The sequence below is a fragment of the Bradysia coprophila genome, unplaced genomic scaffold (genome assembly GCF_014529535.1).
Source record: "Bradysia coprophila strain Holo2 unplaced genomic scaffold, BU_Bcop_v1 contig_200, whole genome shotgun sequence".
Classification (NCBI taxonomy): domain Eukaryota; kingdom Metazoa; phylum Arthropoda; class Insecta; order Diptera; family Sciaridae; genus Bradysia; species Bradysia coprophila.
The window spans coordinates 754,585-772,477 of record NW_023503464.1 but is presented as its reverse complement, the minus strand read 5'-3'; the positions used below and the strand labels follow the sequence as shown (position 1 = coordinate 772,477).

The 17,893-nt window shown below is 37.7% G+C and overlaps 2 protein-coding genes and 1 long non-coding RNA gene across 3 annotated transcripts in view; 2 read left to right on the top strand and 1 right to left on the bottom strand.

The window, feature by feature from the left end:
* LOC119075322 (bone morphogenetic protein receptor type-1B) overlaps nt 1-17,893 on the top strand; it is a 62,338-nt gene that overhangs the window by 21,835 nt on the left and 22,610 nt on the right. The window lies entirely within an intron of this gene.
* On the top strand, nt 330-17,557 carry LOC119075367. Its single transcript, XR_005087377.1, has 3 exons — nt 330-450; nt 17,072-17,073; nt 17,546-17,557. It is a non-coding gene; the product is annotated as an uncharacterized LOC119075367 (long non-coding RNA).
* LOC119075324 (excitatory amino acid transporter-like) lies at nt 4,965-6,945 on the bottom strand. The gene is made up of 7 exons (XM_037181748.1): nt 6,312-6,945; nt 6,066-6,249; nt 5,744-5,980; nt 5,564-5,688; nt 5,431-5,500; nt 5,239-5,373; nt 4,965-5,174 (listed from the first exon to the last, which is right to left on the bottom strand). Exons 1-7 carry the CDS (start codon nt 6,898-6,900, stop codon nt 4,970-4,972), a joined length of 1,545 nt encoding a protein of 514 aa, XP_037037643.1. The 5' UTR covers nt 6,901-6,945; the 3' UTR covers nt 4,965-4,969.

The following is a 17,893-nucleotide window of genomic DNA, read 5'->3' as shown; positions in this document are numbered from 1 at the left end:
GTCACTCAATTTTCCAAAACAAAACCAAATGTGACAGTTTGGGTGATAACATTTTTTCCCCTGTCAAAACAAGAGGGTACAAAATAGATATTTTTTTCACCGAACTGTCATCGGACAAAGGGGCAATAAAATGTCATTTTCTCATAGCCTTTTGAGCAGTGAGAATATGGTTAATCACACCGCACACAAGAAATAGTTATTTGTTCACAGAAGGAGAAAAATTTCATTTCAAGTGATTTGTTTGTGGCCAGAGCGTAACAAGTCACTGGAAAAATGAAATTTTCCCGACGTCAGTACAACGTTTTTAACAAGGTCTCTAGATGTTTCAATGGGCTCTTGCTCGAAAAAAAAAAAATGCTTGCTCGAAGGAAAATCGTAATTTCTGTACTAGAACGAGTCCATGGAACCAATTGTTTGTACCATTGCTATCAGAATTGCAACCACTACCGAGTTTTCCATCACTCTCACTGTAGCCTTTGGTGCCACGGATTCCACTAGACCAATTGGTGCGGTTGAAAATAAAAGAAAATTATGTTCGTGACTCCTAGCTTATTAATTACTCCTAACTGTTGATTCAGCTTGCTATACTAATGACGTGTCATGACGCTTGTCATTCTTGATCGCTAATCTCTTGGCTTTTAATTTATTTTTTAAATGGAAAAATGGCTGCAATAAGTAGAAGTGTTTCCAAGCAAATCTATCAATCCTTCCATTGAAGCTATATCCTGATGCTAAATCTTTTACTTCATTTGTTTTGTCATATACATTCCGCTATATAACAGAATACTAATAACAGTAATTTGACTATTTTTGAACTGTCGTTGTCACTAACAGATGACTAAGAAGAAACTGTTAAAAATGTAATTATGTCTGCGGAGATGGTAATAACGCAATTGTGGCCACAACATCTCAAATATAATATTCGTATCCGGTAATATTATTCTGAAAAAAGTTCAAAAATTGTCTGTCCTTTTAAACCATGAAAGCGATAGATGCTCCACCCTATACACGGTTTCGTACATAAATTGTAATTTGAACTGCATCTCAATTCTCGTTTTTTTTTATTCCTTCAAACATATCGAATAACCTTTGCCGAGCATAGAAGGTCAACGTTGTACATATAGAAATATATATTTTCTTCGAGGTGCTCAAATTGATGTGCTTTATCCTATTAAAATATGCAATTTATATTCACACTGAAAGATGCCGAAGAATATTGTATTCTCACCTCAAACCATAATAAGAAACGAACCATTGTGTGTATGTACATTATACATGGTCGGGTAGTAAAAAAAAGCCAATAACAACAACACGCTTTGAACATAAATTCAAACAAATTCTCCATATTTCGTTCACTTTAATCTTATATATTGATCACAAAAAATTCAAGCCTTTCAACTGCCGTTTTTTTTTTAAATACACTTTATACAGCGCGACATTCTCTAAATATGGACGAAAGACGAAACTCGAGACCGAAAGATTTATTCATTTATTCTTATAAAATTTCTTCAAAGATTTAGTGTGAGATGTCAAACCTTTTTCGTCGAACAATTATAAATACAAAAAATATATATTCAAACACAGTACATTGTAAACCTGTTTAAAGTTTGAATGGACCAGCGGACGGGGAACAAGCAGAAGAAATATTAGTTAAAGAGAACAACACTCTTCTCCGTTTCTTACAACCACAACAAAAACATATTCAACCAAATTTCCTTTGTAGTTAAATATGCTTTTAGGCGGAGAGTCTATCATAATATGTTGCACCTATGGTATGATGTGTTACAGTACCCAATCCAAAACTGTTCGTTCCACAGGCAACTAAGATTAGATTTTGATAGGTAGATTAAATTCTATGGGAGGTGATAGGGAGGTTTATTCTTGAGAAGCAGAAACTCAGATCAGAGATTCTTCTTTTCCTACTACTTAACCTTGCTTCTACTACCAAGGAAATTTCCCGGTGTTCAATAAGAAGTCGTCAAGGCGCCTTCCATCTTAAGATGGTGGATCCTCATCTTGGAGTTCATAATACCCAAAAGGCGGAAAACCTTAGATTGATATAAAGCGGACAATGCGTAAGGATATGTTCAGTTCACGTCAGTCTGAGATGCTAGACCAGAAGAACAAATAAGTTCTGTCTTTAAGAGGTTGAGCCCTCTCGAGTTTACATCGACCGTAGATAAATCAATGAAAAGCCCAACAGTGCAGTGTGTAAGACCAGACTTCACATTGAATTATTTGATGACCAGCTGTGGGTTCGAAACTCAACTGCAACACAAATAATTCGTCAGGTTGTTGTCCACAATAATGACATCTGATTGAATCGGTTATTAGGTTACGTATTGGATTTAGTACCGATAACGTCTCTTTGTGTTACATGCAATTGTTCGTTGGTAATGTCATTCAGTCAGTTAGGTGAAAGGACCGTTGACGGTCTGTCTTTTAAAAACAGAAATTAAATTGAAATTTTAATCGAGAGGCAGGCCTTAAAAATCAAATTGTCGAGGTCAGGTATAGCCTGATGAGAGGTTGTATTTCTGAATTGCATTGGAAACTGCAGAGCAGCGAAATATGCATCTAATCATCTCACACAGGTCGAAACAGTTAGCGTCATAACACGTATATACGCTTTGTACTGAGCGTCTCTGTTGACTTAGTCAAGACCTAATTAATCGAGCCAACGAACACCTTTTAAGCATACTAGTGTGAGAAAATGATGGGCTCGTTCTTAACTTGCCATTGCGTCTACGATATAAAAGGACTGAGACAAGCACAAGGCTTCCCTCGATAAGGTGCCGCTAGTGCTTAACAACAAAAGTGTCAGAACCAACCTTTTTCGTCTTAAGTAGTATGACATGGGTTCCAAACCGTGACTTTATGAGCGATTGAAAATGCACCTAGGCTCCCGGTCTAATCGAAGATTGAAGAGGTGAGATTTTTTTAAAATTTCAAATTAGAATTCAAAAATGAACAGAAGAAAACAACTCCCATCAGCAACAGCTTTTATGTCTTGTAAATGCAAACCATATACGAGAAACAGTCGAACCGAATTATGGATTTGGTTTTTTTTCTTCAAATTTGTTTCTTTTCTTCTCCTTATTTTTTTCAAATTTCATTTTTACGGTCCAAGTGTGAAATGAATATTAGGATTTATGTTGACTGCGGTAATGTGTATATGATTATAATGAAACGTCGTTTTGAAATATGTATAATGTGGGCTGGCAAAATAACATGGAATTTTGTCTATTTGGGATCAATCAACATAATCGACTTGATTATCTTTTAAATGAGTGTTGTTTCGACAAATTTCCGTAGAAAGGACCAAGTTTATTATTAGATTTTAATGGAGATCAGAGAGGTCAAAAACATCTCCATGTAAACAGATTTCTTGTTTTTGAACATTTTTGTGTTTTAAGTTCTCAGACATTGATTACAAGACATGTTGCGGATCAAGTTACTTTGCAATAAACCGTTGTAGTATATGGCAGTAGCGGTGCCGTATATTTCTTTACGAATTTCAATAATTTATCGGGAAGGTTACAGTGTGAACTCGCTAACTCCCATCAAGGGTCCATGGCTCTGAAGAAGTTCCTATTCTTGAGAAAATTAGAATGCGGGATTCGTAACTGTCATCAAGTATTCATAGCTCTCGTTACTCTCTATTAATTGAGGAGTCAAAACTCTAAAAGAATTCAAAATCTCGAGAAGTTGTAACTCTTAACGAAGGATCTTGTCATGAAAATAATTTCTTGGCACTGAAAGAATATCTGAATATCTCTCAATATTGAATTACATGTCCGGTTGATATTCACTGACAGATTTAATGTTTTCATATTGCGGTGTAATTTTCTCCACTCAGTGAGAAATTCTTTTTTTTTGTTGACGATTGGTCGAATGACATTTAGCGAGAAAAGTGAAGAACTTTTTCTCCCGTCGTGGGAAGAAAAGAGAACTTTTCTCACTCGAACGTCACTTTGTTCATGTTTTCAAAAATGGTGTGGCGAATTGATGATTTCTGTTTCGTGGATAAAACCAGCAAATCACATATCGCACATATGAAACACGTTGTGCTCACCTTCTGGAGAAAATCGGAAAATTCACTCTTGTTGGAATTTCCTGTTTTCTCTCCTCAGTAAACAAATAACTATTTTCACATGATTTTGAGTTCCTTAGGGTCGAAAGTGGCTAATTACATCAATAGGGAAATCAATAGAATTGATTTGAGAACTTATAGCATGTAACAGTAGATTATTGACGAGTCCGTTGGGATCAAAAGTATGTCTATTTCATCTGTCAAAGTGATGTTTTAACCGTCAAACATAAGAAATTTCCGGAAGAAATAAGGAAGAATTAACGAAATTACCGGCCGTTTTACAGAGTTTCTAATGTTTGACGTTTAAAACGTCGCTTTGACAGATGAAATAGACCTACTTTTGATCCCAACGGACTGACATATGAGGTCCGCTGAGAAAATCGGAAAACAGACAAAAATTTAAAAAATCCGAAAAAACGGCGTGAGTAAAACCGTTTTTCGTGATTCTTTTTTTGTTGTGTAAGGAAGGAATAGATGGGAGTATAATATAGAGTACAAAGAAGTCCGATGCCTCTCACATCATGGCTCGGGCACTAACCCAAATTAAAAAAATATTTCGAAAATACGAAAACCATCCCCATTTGTTAGGCCGTCCATGAATTTTATATTGTTTAGCATCGATCGAACGGTACTATCAGTAGCTTTCAAACGAGCCCTATCTTGCTATGCTTCGACTTCCCTGTGGACTTTTTAATATTGTATCCCGTGTCATGTAAACAACTCTTATTCACTGACGATGTGGTATTATTATTCCATAAATCGTTCAACTTCCTTTCCGGTTAAAATTTATATAACGAAACTAGGAAAGGATGTGACGACCGTCAATGGGAAAAGAAAATTTCGATAAAGAAATCACCCGACATTTCAACCATAAATTTATTTATTTTCGTCCGATTTGCGTTCTAAATTGATACTAGACTGGTTTCGTGACTGTGTCGTTGTTAGACTGTTACCACTGCGATTCCGTTCTCTACTGTTATTCCGTTCACTCAATTCACGTATATCGTCTTTGGACCATTCGTATATAATTCCAGCACCAAAAGCATCACCCATCACATTCACAACTGTGCGGATACGGTCTCTACGATTGTAAATCGTTGCTTTTGCAATGAGCAATTTGATGAGCTATACGAGAGAATGCTTACAATAACCAGTCCACTGCCAGAATTAACGAAACGTCTTCTGCAGGTATGCCTACTGTATCCAAGACCATAATCATAGTTACTAAACCAGCACTGGGGATGCCGGCAGCTCCGATCGAGGCTGCCGTTGCGGTTATGCTGTAAAAATTGCAACTTAGCAATTCGGGTTGTTGGTAGTTTTATTTGACTTGTTACCTGATTGCAACCAGTTTTCCGAATGTAAGGTCTACACCCCGCAGTTGTGATATGAATATAGCTGCAACGGCTGTTGATAGCATAACAAACATTTCAGTTTCAGTGCTGTGATCATTCGAATCACAAATGTTACCTTCGTACAATGCCGTACCGTCCATATTTATAGCTGATCCAATCGGAAGCATAAATTTCGCAACATTTTCGTCCACCTTGTTATTTTCGATGATACATTTCAATGTCACGGGCATCGTTGCCGAGCTGTTGAATGAAAATTTCCACCAATTTCAAGTCTACATGATGTTAGTCTTCATACCTGGACGAAGTGCCGAAGGCGGTAACTAATGCCTGGGACAGTCCTCGTATGAATCGAAACGGATTCTTTTCGAAACGGGTCAAAACGAAGTAAATTATTGGCAGAACTACTAAGCCTTGAATTAATAAGCCGGATACAACTGTCAAAAAATACAATCCCAGCGATTTGCCTAGTTTTTCCATATCTTCCATTTTAATGATTTCGGCGACCACCAAAAAGAATATTCCGAGTGGCGATCTATGTGGAATGTTGCGAGCAAACATTAATTGAAAGAACTTAGATTTCATTTGGCAGGTGCTATTCGTCGGTATACTATACATACAACCACATTGCCCAGGCTGTTAACTTCATCGTCAGTACGTACAAGTTATTTGTCAATGCGATGAAATTTGCGAGCCTCGTGTTCAAAGCACTCATGGCGATTCCAATGACAGTAGATATAGCCACTAGACCGATAATGTTAGTTCCAGGAACAAAGACGACCTGAATCTTAAAGTCATCGTCACCTATACAGCGGAAATGAGAAGTTGAGCGAAGAACATTTACATCAAATTCTGTTACAACTCACGAGTTGAGTTCGGATTAGCATTTTCCTTCAGCGTAAGATTTGTCGACGATTGCTCAAGACAAGCTTGAATTATGTTTGGCGGAAATAGGTTTCTCACTAAATCGAGCAATGTATCAACAGTATTAACGTTCTTAGTTGCGCCCTTTCCACCTTCGGCTGTCCCTCCTAGTCCCGGCCTGATCACAGTAACCATTATGATTCCTAATACAACTGCCAGAAACGTTGTCGTCAAGTAAAAGGCAACAGCACGAGCACCAATTTTCCGCGACAAACGGATGTCCAACGATGATATGCCGGTTATCAGCGACGTTACGATCAGTGGCAGTATGAGACTCTTGAGAAGGCGCAAAAATAATTCGCCAATGAAATTCACGTACATGACCTGTCGTGGTGTCCATTTGTCGACGGTCGCACGTAGAATGCAACCGACGATTATGCCCGATAAAACAGCGGAAAATGTTGCGATCACCAGCAGATTGTTTCGGATAAGTTTCCACAATTTTGGTTTCCAATATTTCGGTTTCCATGCATTGTTCGCATCCGGTTGTGTATGGAACAATTGGGATTTTTGCCTGTCGCTGTTGTTCATTGCAACGATTGGGCGAAGATTTTTCTGACTTCTTTAACGAGTATGCTAGTGATGCCTACTATTCTATGTGTTTTGTATTGATCGGTTTTGAGGTTTAAGTGGCCTGATTGGCGTTTGTCAATTCAAATTTTATGAAGAGTGGCATGGCTTTATTGAGAAGAGAGACGAAATGTTCTAAAGGTCACGTGTAATGAAGAAGAATTCCATCAGATCCATCCATCAAACAAGGTACTTTATTGTGTTTCCCTGTGATTGTAATCAATATGCGCACTATTCCCTGCTCAGAGGTGCAGATTGAATATTTATTATGTTAAAAGGTTGCAACCGAAATTAATCCGACGCACCACAGACATTCTTCTTCCTTTCATGTTATAAAAAAACAACAAGCAAAACTTACAGCACCGAAAACGCTGTACGTATTTACATATTAATGAAATACTAATCGGCAAACCGTCTTCCTACATCCGCTTTTTTAAATGGCGCACACTTTTTTTTTGAGCGAAATATCGCTGGTTCGGTGAGGGCACCGAAAACGAATATTTTTATGTATTAACATAAACATGAGCGGCGACTGGTGGAAGATATGTGGTATGGTTAGCATCATATTAATTAAAGAGTAATGCGAAACCACGGGATTCCGATGAATATGTAAAGAGATTTTAGTCGTTTCGATGTTGTGGAGCCAGTGATCGGTTATTTCGAAAACATTTTTGGACTTCGAACATTTCCGATATGTTTTCCAACATAACATAAATTGTGAAGGAAATTTGTTTACGGACAAAATGCTATCGCTGGTTGATGCCATTTTACGAAACAACAGCGTTTAGTGATTGAATGTAGTAATAAATTGTAACGCAACGTCATTGATCTAGTAGAAAGCCTACTGAAAATTACTGATGAATTTACCGATTGCCCTATGCGAAAGTAGACCATTACATAGCAATTTGCCGCCTGCGGAACTGATTCATTACATAAGAACTGTTTTTGGTTCATCTCTTGCATTTTCCTAACAACTTTCTCATGTGGCAGATAGTCAATTAGATTGGATATAGATACTGCTACGTCCTTCATTACTTCGGAAACAACTTTGTGATACTCACAAACTTATTGTGTGTTTTGGAGCAACAAGCTTCAGCAACGGTTTTTCGACAAGTGTAGTTGTGTACCTCGCTCAAAATCTTCACCTGTTGAAAAGACGGTCACTGAAGCTTGTTGCTAAAAAAACACTTATGATTTTCGTTTTATCTTATAATATAATTGTTACCTCATGTAATGAATTACTTTCACTGCATCCAATGTAACCTACTATTTATATGTCAGAGGAGCGCTAAGGTTTAGCGAATCATAAGAAAAATGACAGTTCTTTCAGGTTCCAAATGAGTTCGTCAACGTAAGAACATCTGAAGCGTTAAATTCAATTTACATTCTAACCTCATAAAGGATTTCCTTATGCATCAATTGTAGTCAAGACCACGGAATTATTAGGCGCCATTATCTAACTTGGAAAAACAATCCAAAAAAAAGTAGTTAAGAAACAAAACACAACATAAGGCAATAACACCACAGACAGTTAGAAAACATTTTTCTTTCTCCTCATTCCCATTTGATCGAACGTGATTGTAGTGCCGTATTTGGATGGTAATTACATTTTCCATTTTGTTTTGTTTTGATTTGATTTATGTACAACTGCGCTTTGTGTTGGAAACGATGGAAATGGTTAAATTGACGCCCTAAACTGTGACTGTCAAGAACATTATAAAATAGGAAGAAAAAAAGTCGTTGGGATCGAAATGCATACGTGACTTAGCAAGGCGGATGATATAAAAATTCCAAGTCAATTTCATTTATGGTTCAAACGAGCAATTACACCATTTTTGGGTTTTTTTATAACCGGAAAAGTGTAGAAGAGAAAATCGTACGACCGTATTTGCTTCGGGTTTTTTCTTTAAACGCAATTTCTATGAAATGAATTGCTGTAACCACCCAATGAAGTAATCTTAATGTTCGTTCTCCGTTCAAATGTAGAATATGTTCACGTAAAGTCAAGATGTTTTTCTGTTCCCATAGCAACGAAACGACAATGTCAACTCTTTGAGGAAATTACAAATTAAAAACCTTTCAACAAAATCCATTCGAAGTACAATTTGTATTTAGAGCAGCGATTTACTAATACTTCTCAAACCCAAATTTCGACTATACTAAACATCCAAGACTGCCAAACCTATGTAGAGGTAGTAAGAAATTACTTAAATTTGCGTCGAACATCCAGGGTCTTTTTCGCGAAATTTTGAGATGGCCAATTTCCTTTAGAGGGTTAGCTGGTCCACATCAAACACAAACTCATTTGATAGATTGGAAACCGACAGAAGAAACACAGACTATTTTTGGGAAGAGACTTTCACATATTTTCCTCGATTGAAAAAAAATGTTTTTGGGAAAATTCTGGAAAGGCTTGGAAAATTTAGGGGAAAATATGGGAAAACGTTTTCCCAAAAATGTCACTGACTTAAGAGGTTCCGAGTCTTCAGTTTTGATACAAACCAAATACTATGTCGCCATCTCGTTTCATTCGAATGAAACGCTTGTGATTATTCTTAATAATATTATGGGTTATCCTTAATGACAATAAAAATTCGAACATTTGTTTTGTGGCTCCCAGTTCCATCTATGTATTTCGAAGTTTAAAACTTTGCGCGGATAGTTTCGAATAATAAGCCATTGAAAGGAATTTAAAAAATTATTAGATTAATTACAATGCGTTCAATCTATATAACAATGCTAGTTAGATTATTACGAAAATGAATTGGTATTTCGAGCCTCACTTTATATACGGGCAAACGGACTAAAATAAAATTCATAACATGGCCCACATGGATTGATTAATGTATCCAGGCTAAAGAACAATTTAGCAATTTTTGATAATTATGGACTGAAGATGGTTAGACCGCGCTAACCTCTGACCGCGAATGTATGCGGAGGTCGAAACAGCATTTTATCTCCAATCTCGCTTCACGCGATCCATGGGAAAAGGAAGAGTAACTATGCTCTATACTCTGTTTGTTTGGCTTGGTATATTCGTTTTAACTTAATTTTTTCTGCATGTTAGATAACACCACCTCTGGAATTAGTATGTTTTCCAGGTAAAATAAAGTTCTGTATCTTCGGAATATTGAAGTAATGTTAGTTACGAACGAAGAATCGGTAACATGGCCTTCATGCAAGTGAATGGGGAAAAAGAAAATAGTTGATTGCAAGTAGACGAATGCGAGTTCATTCTCTGAACCTCGCCCAATATATGGTTCAGATCAACTATATGCCGACCGGAAATTGTAAATGAGGAATTTTCTGTGTCGTGCTCATATGCCTTTATTGTATTTATTAGGATTTCTAGAAATTTTAACAATTTTTACGGTTGTTTAAGCGAAAACTCGGAAGCATAAATTAATATCACCGCACATTCATCCGCCGCGTCGTACGTTTGAAACATGAGATTTTATGTATTTCTTTGTTGTCATTTTCAAATTTTTATTTTTCCGTTTTTCTTTTTAAAAGTACGGTTAGTTTTCACGTTTCGAAGTTTTAATATGTCATCAAGCATTCACGAAATTTTTCGAAGTGAACAAGGACGCGGTGTCGAAATTGAAAAATGGCTGATTTTAACACAATAAACAGTTTTTAAATTTAATAGTGACGGTAAATGCTCAAATTTTAAGAATGTCGAACCAAATTTCAGTGAAAAATGTGTGCAACAACGTATTAGTGTTACTAGTTTGTGAATTTTTTAATTAAATGCATAGAAGTGTGTACCTAAAGTTTAAATTCTGCACTCTTGCAGAGGTGATTTAAATAGCAAAATTAATTGAATAGAACTCTAAAAAGTGATAATGTGAGACCACATTTCGGTAAAGTAAGGCCAAAGTATTTCCCCTCATCAGAATGTGTTTTCCTACTTTAGTCTTACAGATTTATGTTCCTAAATATTGCTATTTTTTCTTCAATTTTTGGTTTGTGTCTGAGCTGAACAAACTGTTGTTATGACACTTTTCAAGGACCATTCACAAATTCGAAAAGTCTATGAGGGTAGGAAGACCAACGGAAGAGAACACCTAAAGGTTTCGAAATTTTCTCCATACATTTAAGCACACGCAGGGGACTGAATTTCGTAATTTTCCGCGTGCGTAATTTATGAATAGCCTAAAGCAGGGTTTAATATTGAGAATTCGGAAAAATTAGGAATAAATCCGAAAAAGTTCCGAAAAAAATCTGAATTTTTTCGGAATTCTGTCAGAATAATTCGGAATTATTCCGTATTTTCATAGTTAAACTTTTCAATAGTAAGGCTTGATTTCCACTTACCAAAAAAGTACTCCATGTGAGAGACAAAATTGAATTTTTTACTTGACAGCTTGCCTTCTCACGGAGTATTTATTGTTGAGTAGAAACCATACTTAAGCCCAGACCCGAAGAGCTAGTGCTTTCACTGTAGATGGTGAATTCATTCCTCTTTTCAGTTGATATACCATTGAACAAACGCAGGTTGTGACGTTTTCGAAGGCATATGAATATGAATAAGTCGCTCAAAGACATTACATTCCTGCATGCTTCAAGTAACACTGGCATGGCCCTGGGAAATTAGGTTTTTTTTTGGAATGACAAATGCTCTTACGAGGCAGTCCACATCTTTCACATGTTTTTCAGGTTTTTTTCGGATTCTAATACTTTTGGTAATTTGTGGAAGAATAAATGACGATTGATTCGGATGAAGAAAACACGTCTAGTTTGATTTAATACAATGACGGAAGTGTATTCAAGTATTTCATAGTTAAAGTACAATGTTTAGCTACTGCTTTACATTCAGCAAAGTATTGTCGCATGTGAATTGATTTACGTCCCAACATCCCCTTTAAATCGATACACAAAGAATATAAAACAAAAATTATTCAAATTTCATACCCAATCCATTGGAGAACAGAAGATGTTTAGGCTTGAAAAGAGATTTCGTCAAAATGTCGGCGATCATTTGATCCGTTCCAATGTGTTGAACGTTAAGATGACCATTTTCGATGTGTTGTCTCACGAAGTGATGTCGGATATCAATGTGTTTTGTTCTTGCGTGATACCCGATTGATTTAGACAGATCTATGGCACTCGTATTGTCGCAATTGATTGTAGTTGATGAGCTCGAGTGACCATCCATCATGAATTCCCTTTCAAATTGGCGAAGCCACAATGCTTCTTGAGATATCGCTGCAAGCGACATGTATTCCGCCTCAGTAGTTGATAAAGCGATTGTTTTCTGTCGTTTGCTGCTCCACGAAATTGCACCATTTTGCTTTAGAAAACAGTAACCTGTGGTAGAACGACGGTCGTCACAGTCATTGGCCCAATCGGCGTCGCAATAGCCGATTATTTCTTGATTTCCATCCTTGGAATATTCGAGTTTCGCTGACATCGTCCCCTTAAGATAACGAAGAATCCGTTTCACGGCAGCCCAATGTGCCTTGCCTGGATTTACGTTGAATTTACTCACGGTGTTAACTGCGTAAGCAATTTCGGGTCGAGTGCCTTGTGCAATGTACAACAATCCACCAACCGCTTCCTGGTACGGGACTTTCGACATTTCGTCGATTTCGTCGGTTGTTTTCGGTGCCATATCCTTGGTCAACTTTTGATTCGGATCGGTAGGGGTGGATACTGGCTTGCAATCGTTCATGTTAAATTTGGCCAGAAGTTCTCTGATGTGTTTCTCCTGGTCCAACCAAATTTTCCCATTTTCTCTATCTCGAGTGATATGAAATCCGACGCAATATTTAGCAGTGCCCAAATCAGTCATTTTGAATCTCGAGCAAAGCTGGTCCTTCAAGTTCCGCTTCACCTTCGCATCATTCGAAAAAATCATCGAGTCGTCCACATGAATTGCCACAAAGTTGATTGATGATCCAGCAATATTGTGATAAACGCATGGGTCGACGTTCGATTGCTTGAATCCAATATCTTTGAAAGCTGCGTCCAATTTACGGTTCCACTCTCTGCTGGCTTGCTTCAGTCCATACATCGCTTTTCTCAATTTGCAAACTTTCTCGCCAACACGGAATTCTTTCGGTTGATTCACGTAAATTTCTTCGCTGATATCTCCTTGAAGAAATGCTGAAACCGCATCCATTTGTTCGATATCCAAATTGTACTGCACCGCCAGTGACATTAAATAACGAATCGAGCTTTGTCGTACCACCGGTGAAAACGTTTGATCATAGTCGATCCCCTCACGCTGTGAATATCCTTTTACGACCAAACGAGCCTTGTGACGAACGATATTGCCATGTACGTCCTTTTTCGTTTTAAAGACCCACTTGACGTCAATTGATTTTCGATTCGCTGGTAAATCCGTTAATTCCCAGGTGCCATTCTCCTGAAGTGAATTAAACTCTTCTTCCATGGCTTTCCTCCATAAATCGCATTCTGGAGAATTCATTGCCGCGCCGACGCTTGTTGGGTCGCCCATTGAATCGGCAGCATATAATCCAACCACTAAACGATCAATTGGTTTCGGTTGCCTCTCGGATCTTCGTAACGTTGGATTCGAGACCACAGTCGTCTCGGCTTCGGTGTCGGACCCATCATCGGTGAAATATTCGTCATTGCTTTCACTCGATTCGGATTGATTTGACTCATTGACTTCAGCAGTTTCGATAGCGTTTGGGCTTAAACCATCTTGTCCCACTGCACTTGAATTGTGATCGGCTGCATCAAAATTCAGAACAACTTTACTGTCATTGTCTTTAGTTTCAGCGCAATATCCCACAAAGATCATCTCCTTTGATTTTGCTTGCCATTTCTTTCGTTTCTCTTTGGGTACATGGACCATTGCCTTGCAACCAAATATTCGGATGTGACTGACATCAGGTATTTCGCCAGACCATACTTCTTCCGGAGTTTTTCCAACAATGCCTCTCGTCGGTGAACGATTGTAAACGTATGCTGCCGTTGCCACTGCTTCAGCCCAAAAACAGGTCGATAGATCTGCTTCGAAAATCATGCACCTCGCCTTTTCGGTTAGCGTTCGGTTCATCCTCTCCGCCATACCATTTTGTTGTGGAGTGTACGTGTTACTGGTTTGGTGTCGAATACCATTGGTTCGGAGATGAGCTTCCAACTCCTCGTTGCAATATTCCAGCCCATTATCGGTTCGGATGATTTTGATTTTGGTGTCCAGCTGATTTTCGACCAACGCTTTGAATTCTGTGAACCGTTGTTTAACCTCTGACTTCGCTTTCAGAAAGTAGACGAAAACGTTTCGTGAAAAATCGTCCACGAAAGTTAAGTAATATTTGGCACCACCAATCGAAGTCGTTTCCATTGGACCACATAAATCTGAATGAACCAATTCCAAAATTGATGTTGCTCTGGTGCCCTTCTTCGGAAAGGGAAACCTGGATTGTTTGCCCTTTAGACACGAAATGCAAGTTGCGTCATCTTTCGACGGTGTAAATTTGATCCCGGTAGCCAAACCATTGTTCAGCTTCAGTAACGATTTCTGATTCAGATGGCCCATCCTCCGATGCCATAATTCATTGTCGTTATTCGTGTCAGCCAAAAAACATTGACCTTTGATGACGTTCAACTTAAAAACATTGTTGACCAACGCTGCCGTAGCGCAAATGTTGCCCTCAGCATCAATTATGCGACATCCACTCTTGTCGAAGTTAACAGTGAATCCTTTCAAAACTAGTTGCGAAACAGACAACAAATTCGCTGATAATTCTGGTACATGTTGCACGTTGTTGATAGAAATTTCATTACTGTCACCACCACAATCCACGTTCATCATCACTTTTCCTGACGCTTTCACTGGTAGCTTTGCATCATTTGCGACGATGATTTCTCTCATTTTCGGTGGCTGTTGTGTCTGCATCCAGTCGTCACGCATTGTAAAATGAGCTGATGCGCCGGAATCCACATACCAATTGTCTCTATCCGATAATCCTCCAGAAAAAACTGCTGAAAACGCCGTAGCTTTCTTCGCACTTTGTAAACTTGTTGACGTTTCACATTTATTCGCCGTGCTCTTCTTATTCGGATTTTTCTTCTGACAAACACTGGCCTTGTGTCCATATTGATTGCACTCAAAACATCTGACCTTATTTTTGATAAACTTATGTTTTGATTGATGCGACGAACGTGACGAGCCAAAAAATGCACTATTCACACTCGAACTTGCACTTTGAACATCCTGCAGAAGCTTAGTTTTGATAACGTCGCCAGTAATGTTTGTTCCGGAATTTTCAATTCCCATTATCATTGGTCCATAATTCTCTGGAAGTCCTGCCAACAGCAACGTTCCGATCCATTCATCGGGTACGGTGAACTTAATTGCATTCAATTTGTGTGCGGTTGAGATTATACGATTTACAAAATCTTCCATGGAATCGCAATCTTCCAATTTCGTTGTGATTAAAGTACGTAGTAAGCTGACACGACGACTCAAACCAGAGTCATCAAACGTTTCTGCCAGTTTGTCCCAAACTTGCTTTGCAGTTTCGCATCCTTGAATGTGAACGTAGTTAACCTCATCCAATAGTAAAATTATTTTTGTCTTTGCCTTGGAGATTTTCTTTGCGTCCGTTTCAGTGCCCAGGATGCACTTTTCCAATTCTTCGTGTTCAAGATAAGTTTTCACTGCAAATTGCCACGTACAGTAATTCTCCCTTCCAATTAATTTCTTTATCGCTGGTAAATTGTTGTTCGACGACATGACTTTCGTTTGCCCGGAGAAAATTACGGTTTTCGTTAGCAAAACACAATTTACGGAAATTAATCGTTTTAAATGCAAAACTATCCACGTGAATACGTTCTTCAATTATCGTAGGTGCTGATGACCATAACCTTTTGGTAATTTGTGGAAGAATAAATGACGATTGATTCGGATGAAGAAAACACGTCTAGTTTGATTTAATACAATGACGGAAGTGTATTCAAGTATTTCATAGTTAAAGTACAATGTTTAGCTACTGCTTTACATTCAGCAAAGTATTGTCGCATGTGAATTGATTTACGTCCCAACAAATACAATAACGTTTTCGCACGAATTTTGCTTAATCAGACCAATCTGTCTAGCTTTTAGAAACGAAACAATAAACCATAAATTTCGTAAATTTTTCCACACATCGCTCCTTATACGTCCATTTTATTATGCGATTTTATATGCGAACAGAAGCGATATTACGTGCCGATTGTAAGTCACCAAATTCGTAGAAATCGTCGAAAATTTGAATAAATTTAAAATTTTTGCTGCTTAGCCTTCTTACACGTAATCATCAATCGACAAAAAAAAACAATTTTCCAAGTATATTGTCGAATTTGAATGTATCTTGCGTTTAGAGCATAGAACAATGATAGATTTTCTGATAAAAATCATTATTTTCCTCATTCGCTCCTTACAATGCAAGACGTTTAAATTGAACATCATACGCCGTGAAAACATTTCTCATGTTCGTTCGTTCGTACAATTTTTATTTTCACATTGTACGTTCGCAATTGCATCGCATAATACCACAAATTAGTAATTCCAAATGGGTTTTATGTTCGATTTAATGATAAAAATTATAAAAATCGCCTTACAATCCAATGTGACCGACGCGCATCCAATACGCAGAATTATGCATTTTTCTTTCCATCCATATATTGAAAATGTTGTCCGGCCGCAGTCCACTCGATGAATTTGACAAGTTTTTCTTTACTCGTTTCCAATCGGTGAATTCATTAAACTCTATGGGAAAATATGTTCGAATGCCTGGTCTTGTTTGTTTGTTTGTTTACTGTGTGTATATGGCAAATATACAATTGCGAGAGAGGTTTTTTTCTTCGTTTGTATCTGCTGAGTTGTTTTACAACAAGTTTGCAAATGTATAAATGAAACGATGAAGAATTTATTTGATTTTTTTTCTGTATTTCGTTTATTGGTTCAGTTAGGTGGGTACACAGAAACGTTGATATCCATACCATATAAGCCAATGGACAATGAATGCTTAATCAATTACGAAGGAGAAAATAGACTCATGCGTTAACCAATTTTATTTTTTTAAATCTATTTCAAGAGACCGTTTGTACTAGACCGCGAGCCCCTGTGTGCATTAGTCTCTCATAAGGTCACGGTTTCAAGCCTACGTCATAGTGGTACACTATTTAAGATACAAATTGTTTCTTCTGACTCCCGTTTTTAAGCGTAGGAGTGCCCTGTAAAGAAGACAACCCTAGTGTAGATCTGAGGATATGCAGGCCGAGTGTAGATGCAGGCCAATTGAAAATATGCAAGCCAAGTGTAGATATGCAAGCCAATTGTAGATATGCAGGCCAAGTATATACGTGCAGGTCAATTGAAGTTCTCCCCTAGTGTAGATCTGAAAATCTGCAGGTCAAGTGTAGATCTGCAGGCCAAGTGTAGATCTGTAGCTAAGGTATTAGTATACTGTGTGAAGAGTATTTTTTAATGTTTAACTTGGCAGCTACGATAAGTGATAACAACTTCATTTTTGACTTCCGTTTTTAGTTTGGCTCCAGTATTCTTACTTTGCCTCTGATTTAGGGCAACTGAGCCGACTAAGCCCACTCTTATTAGGGCACTCCATGAAGGAAAGTGCTAATCGAGCAAACACAATTCGTGTTAGGCAGTTTAACAATACGACAATGGTTTGAAACCGTCACGGGATGATGGACTGATACACACTTTGGCTCTTTGCCTAAAAACCTCAAACAATTACGATCGACTAAATAGACTCATGCGTTACCCAATTTGATATTTTTTTCTTCTCTCAATCAAAAGATTGTTTGTACGGTTGTAAGATTTCTAAATCGAAGTGACACAAAGCATCATCGAAACGCTTAAAATTTATGATTCAGCATAAAAATGGTTTACGATGAAACGAACAAAAAATCATCATCCTAATAACCACGTATCGCATCGAAATGTCTTTTACACGATCGAAATTGTCGATCA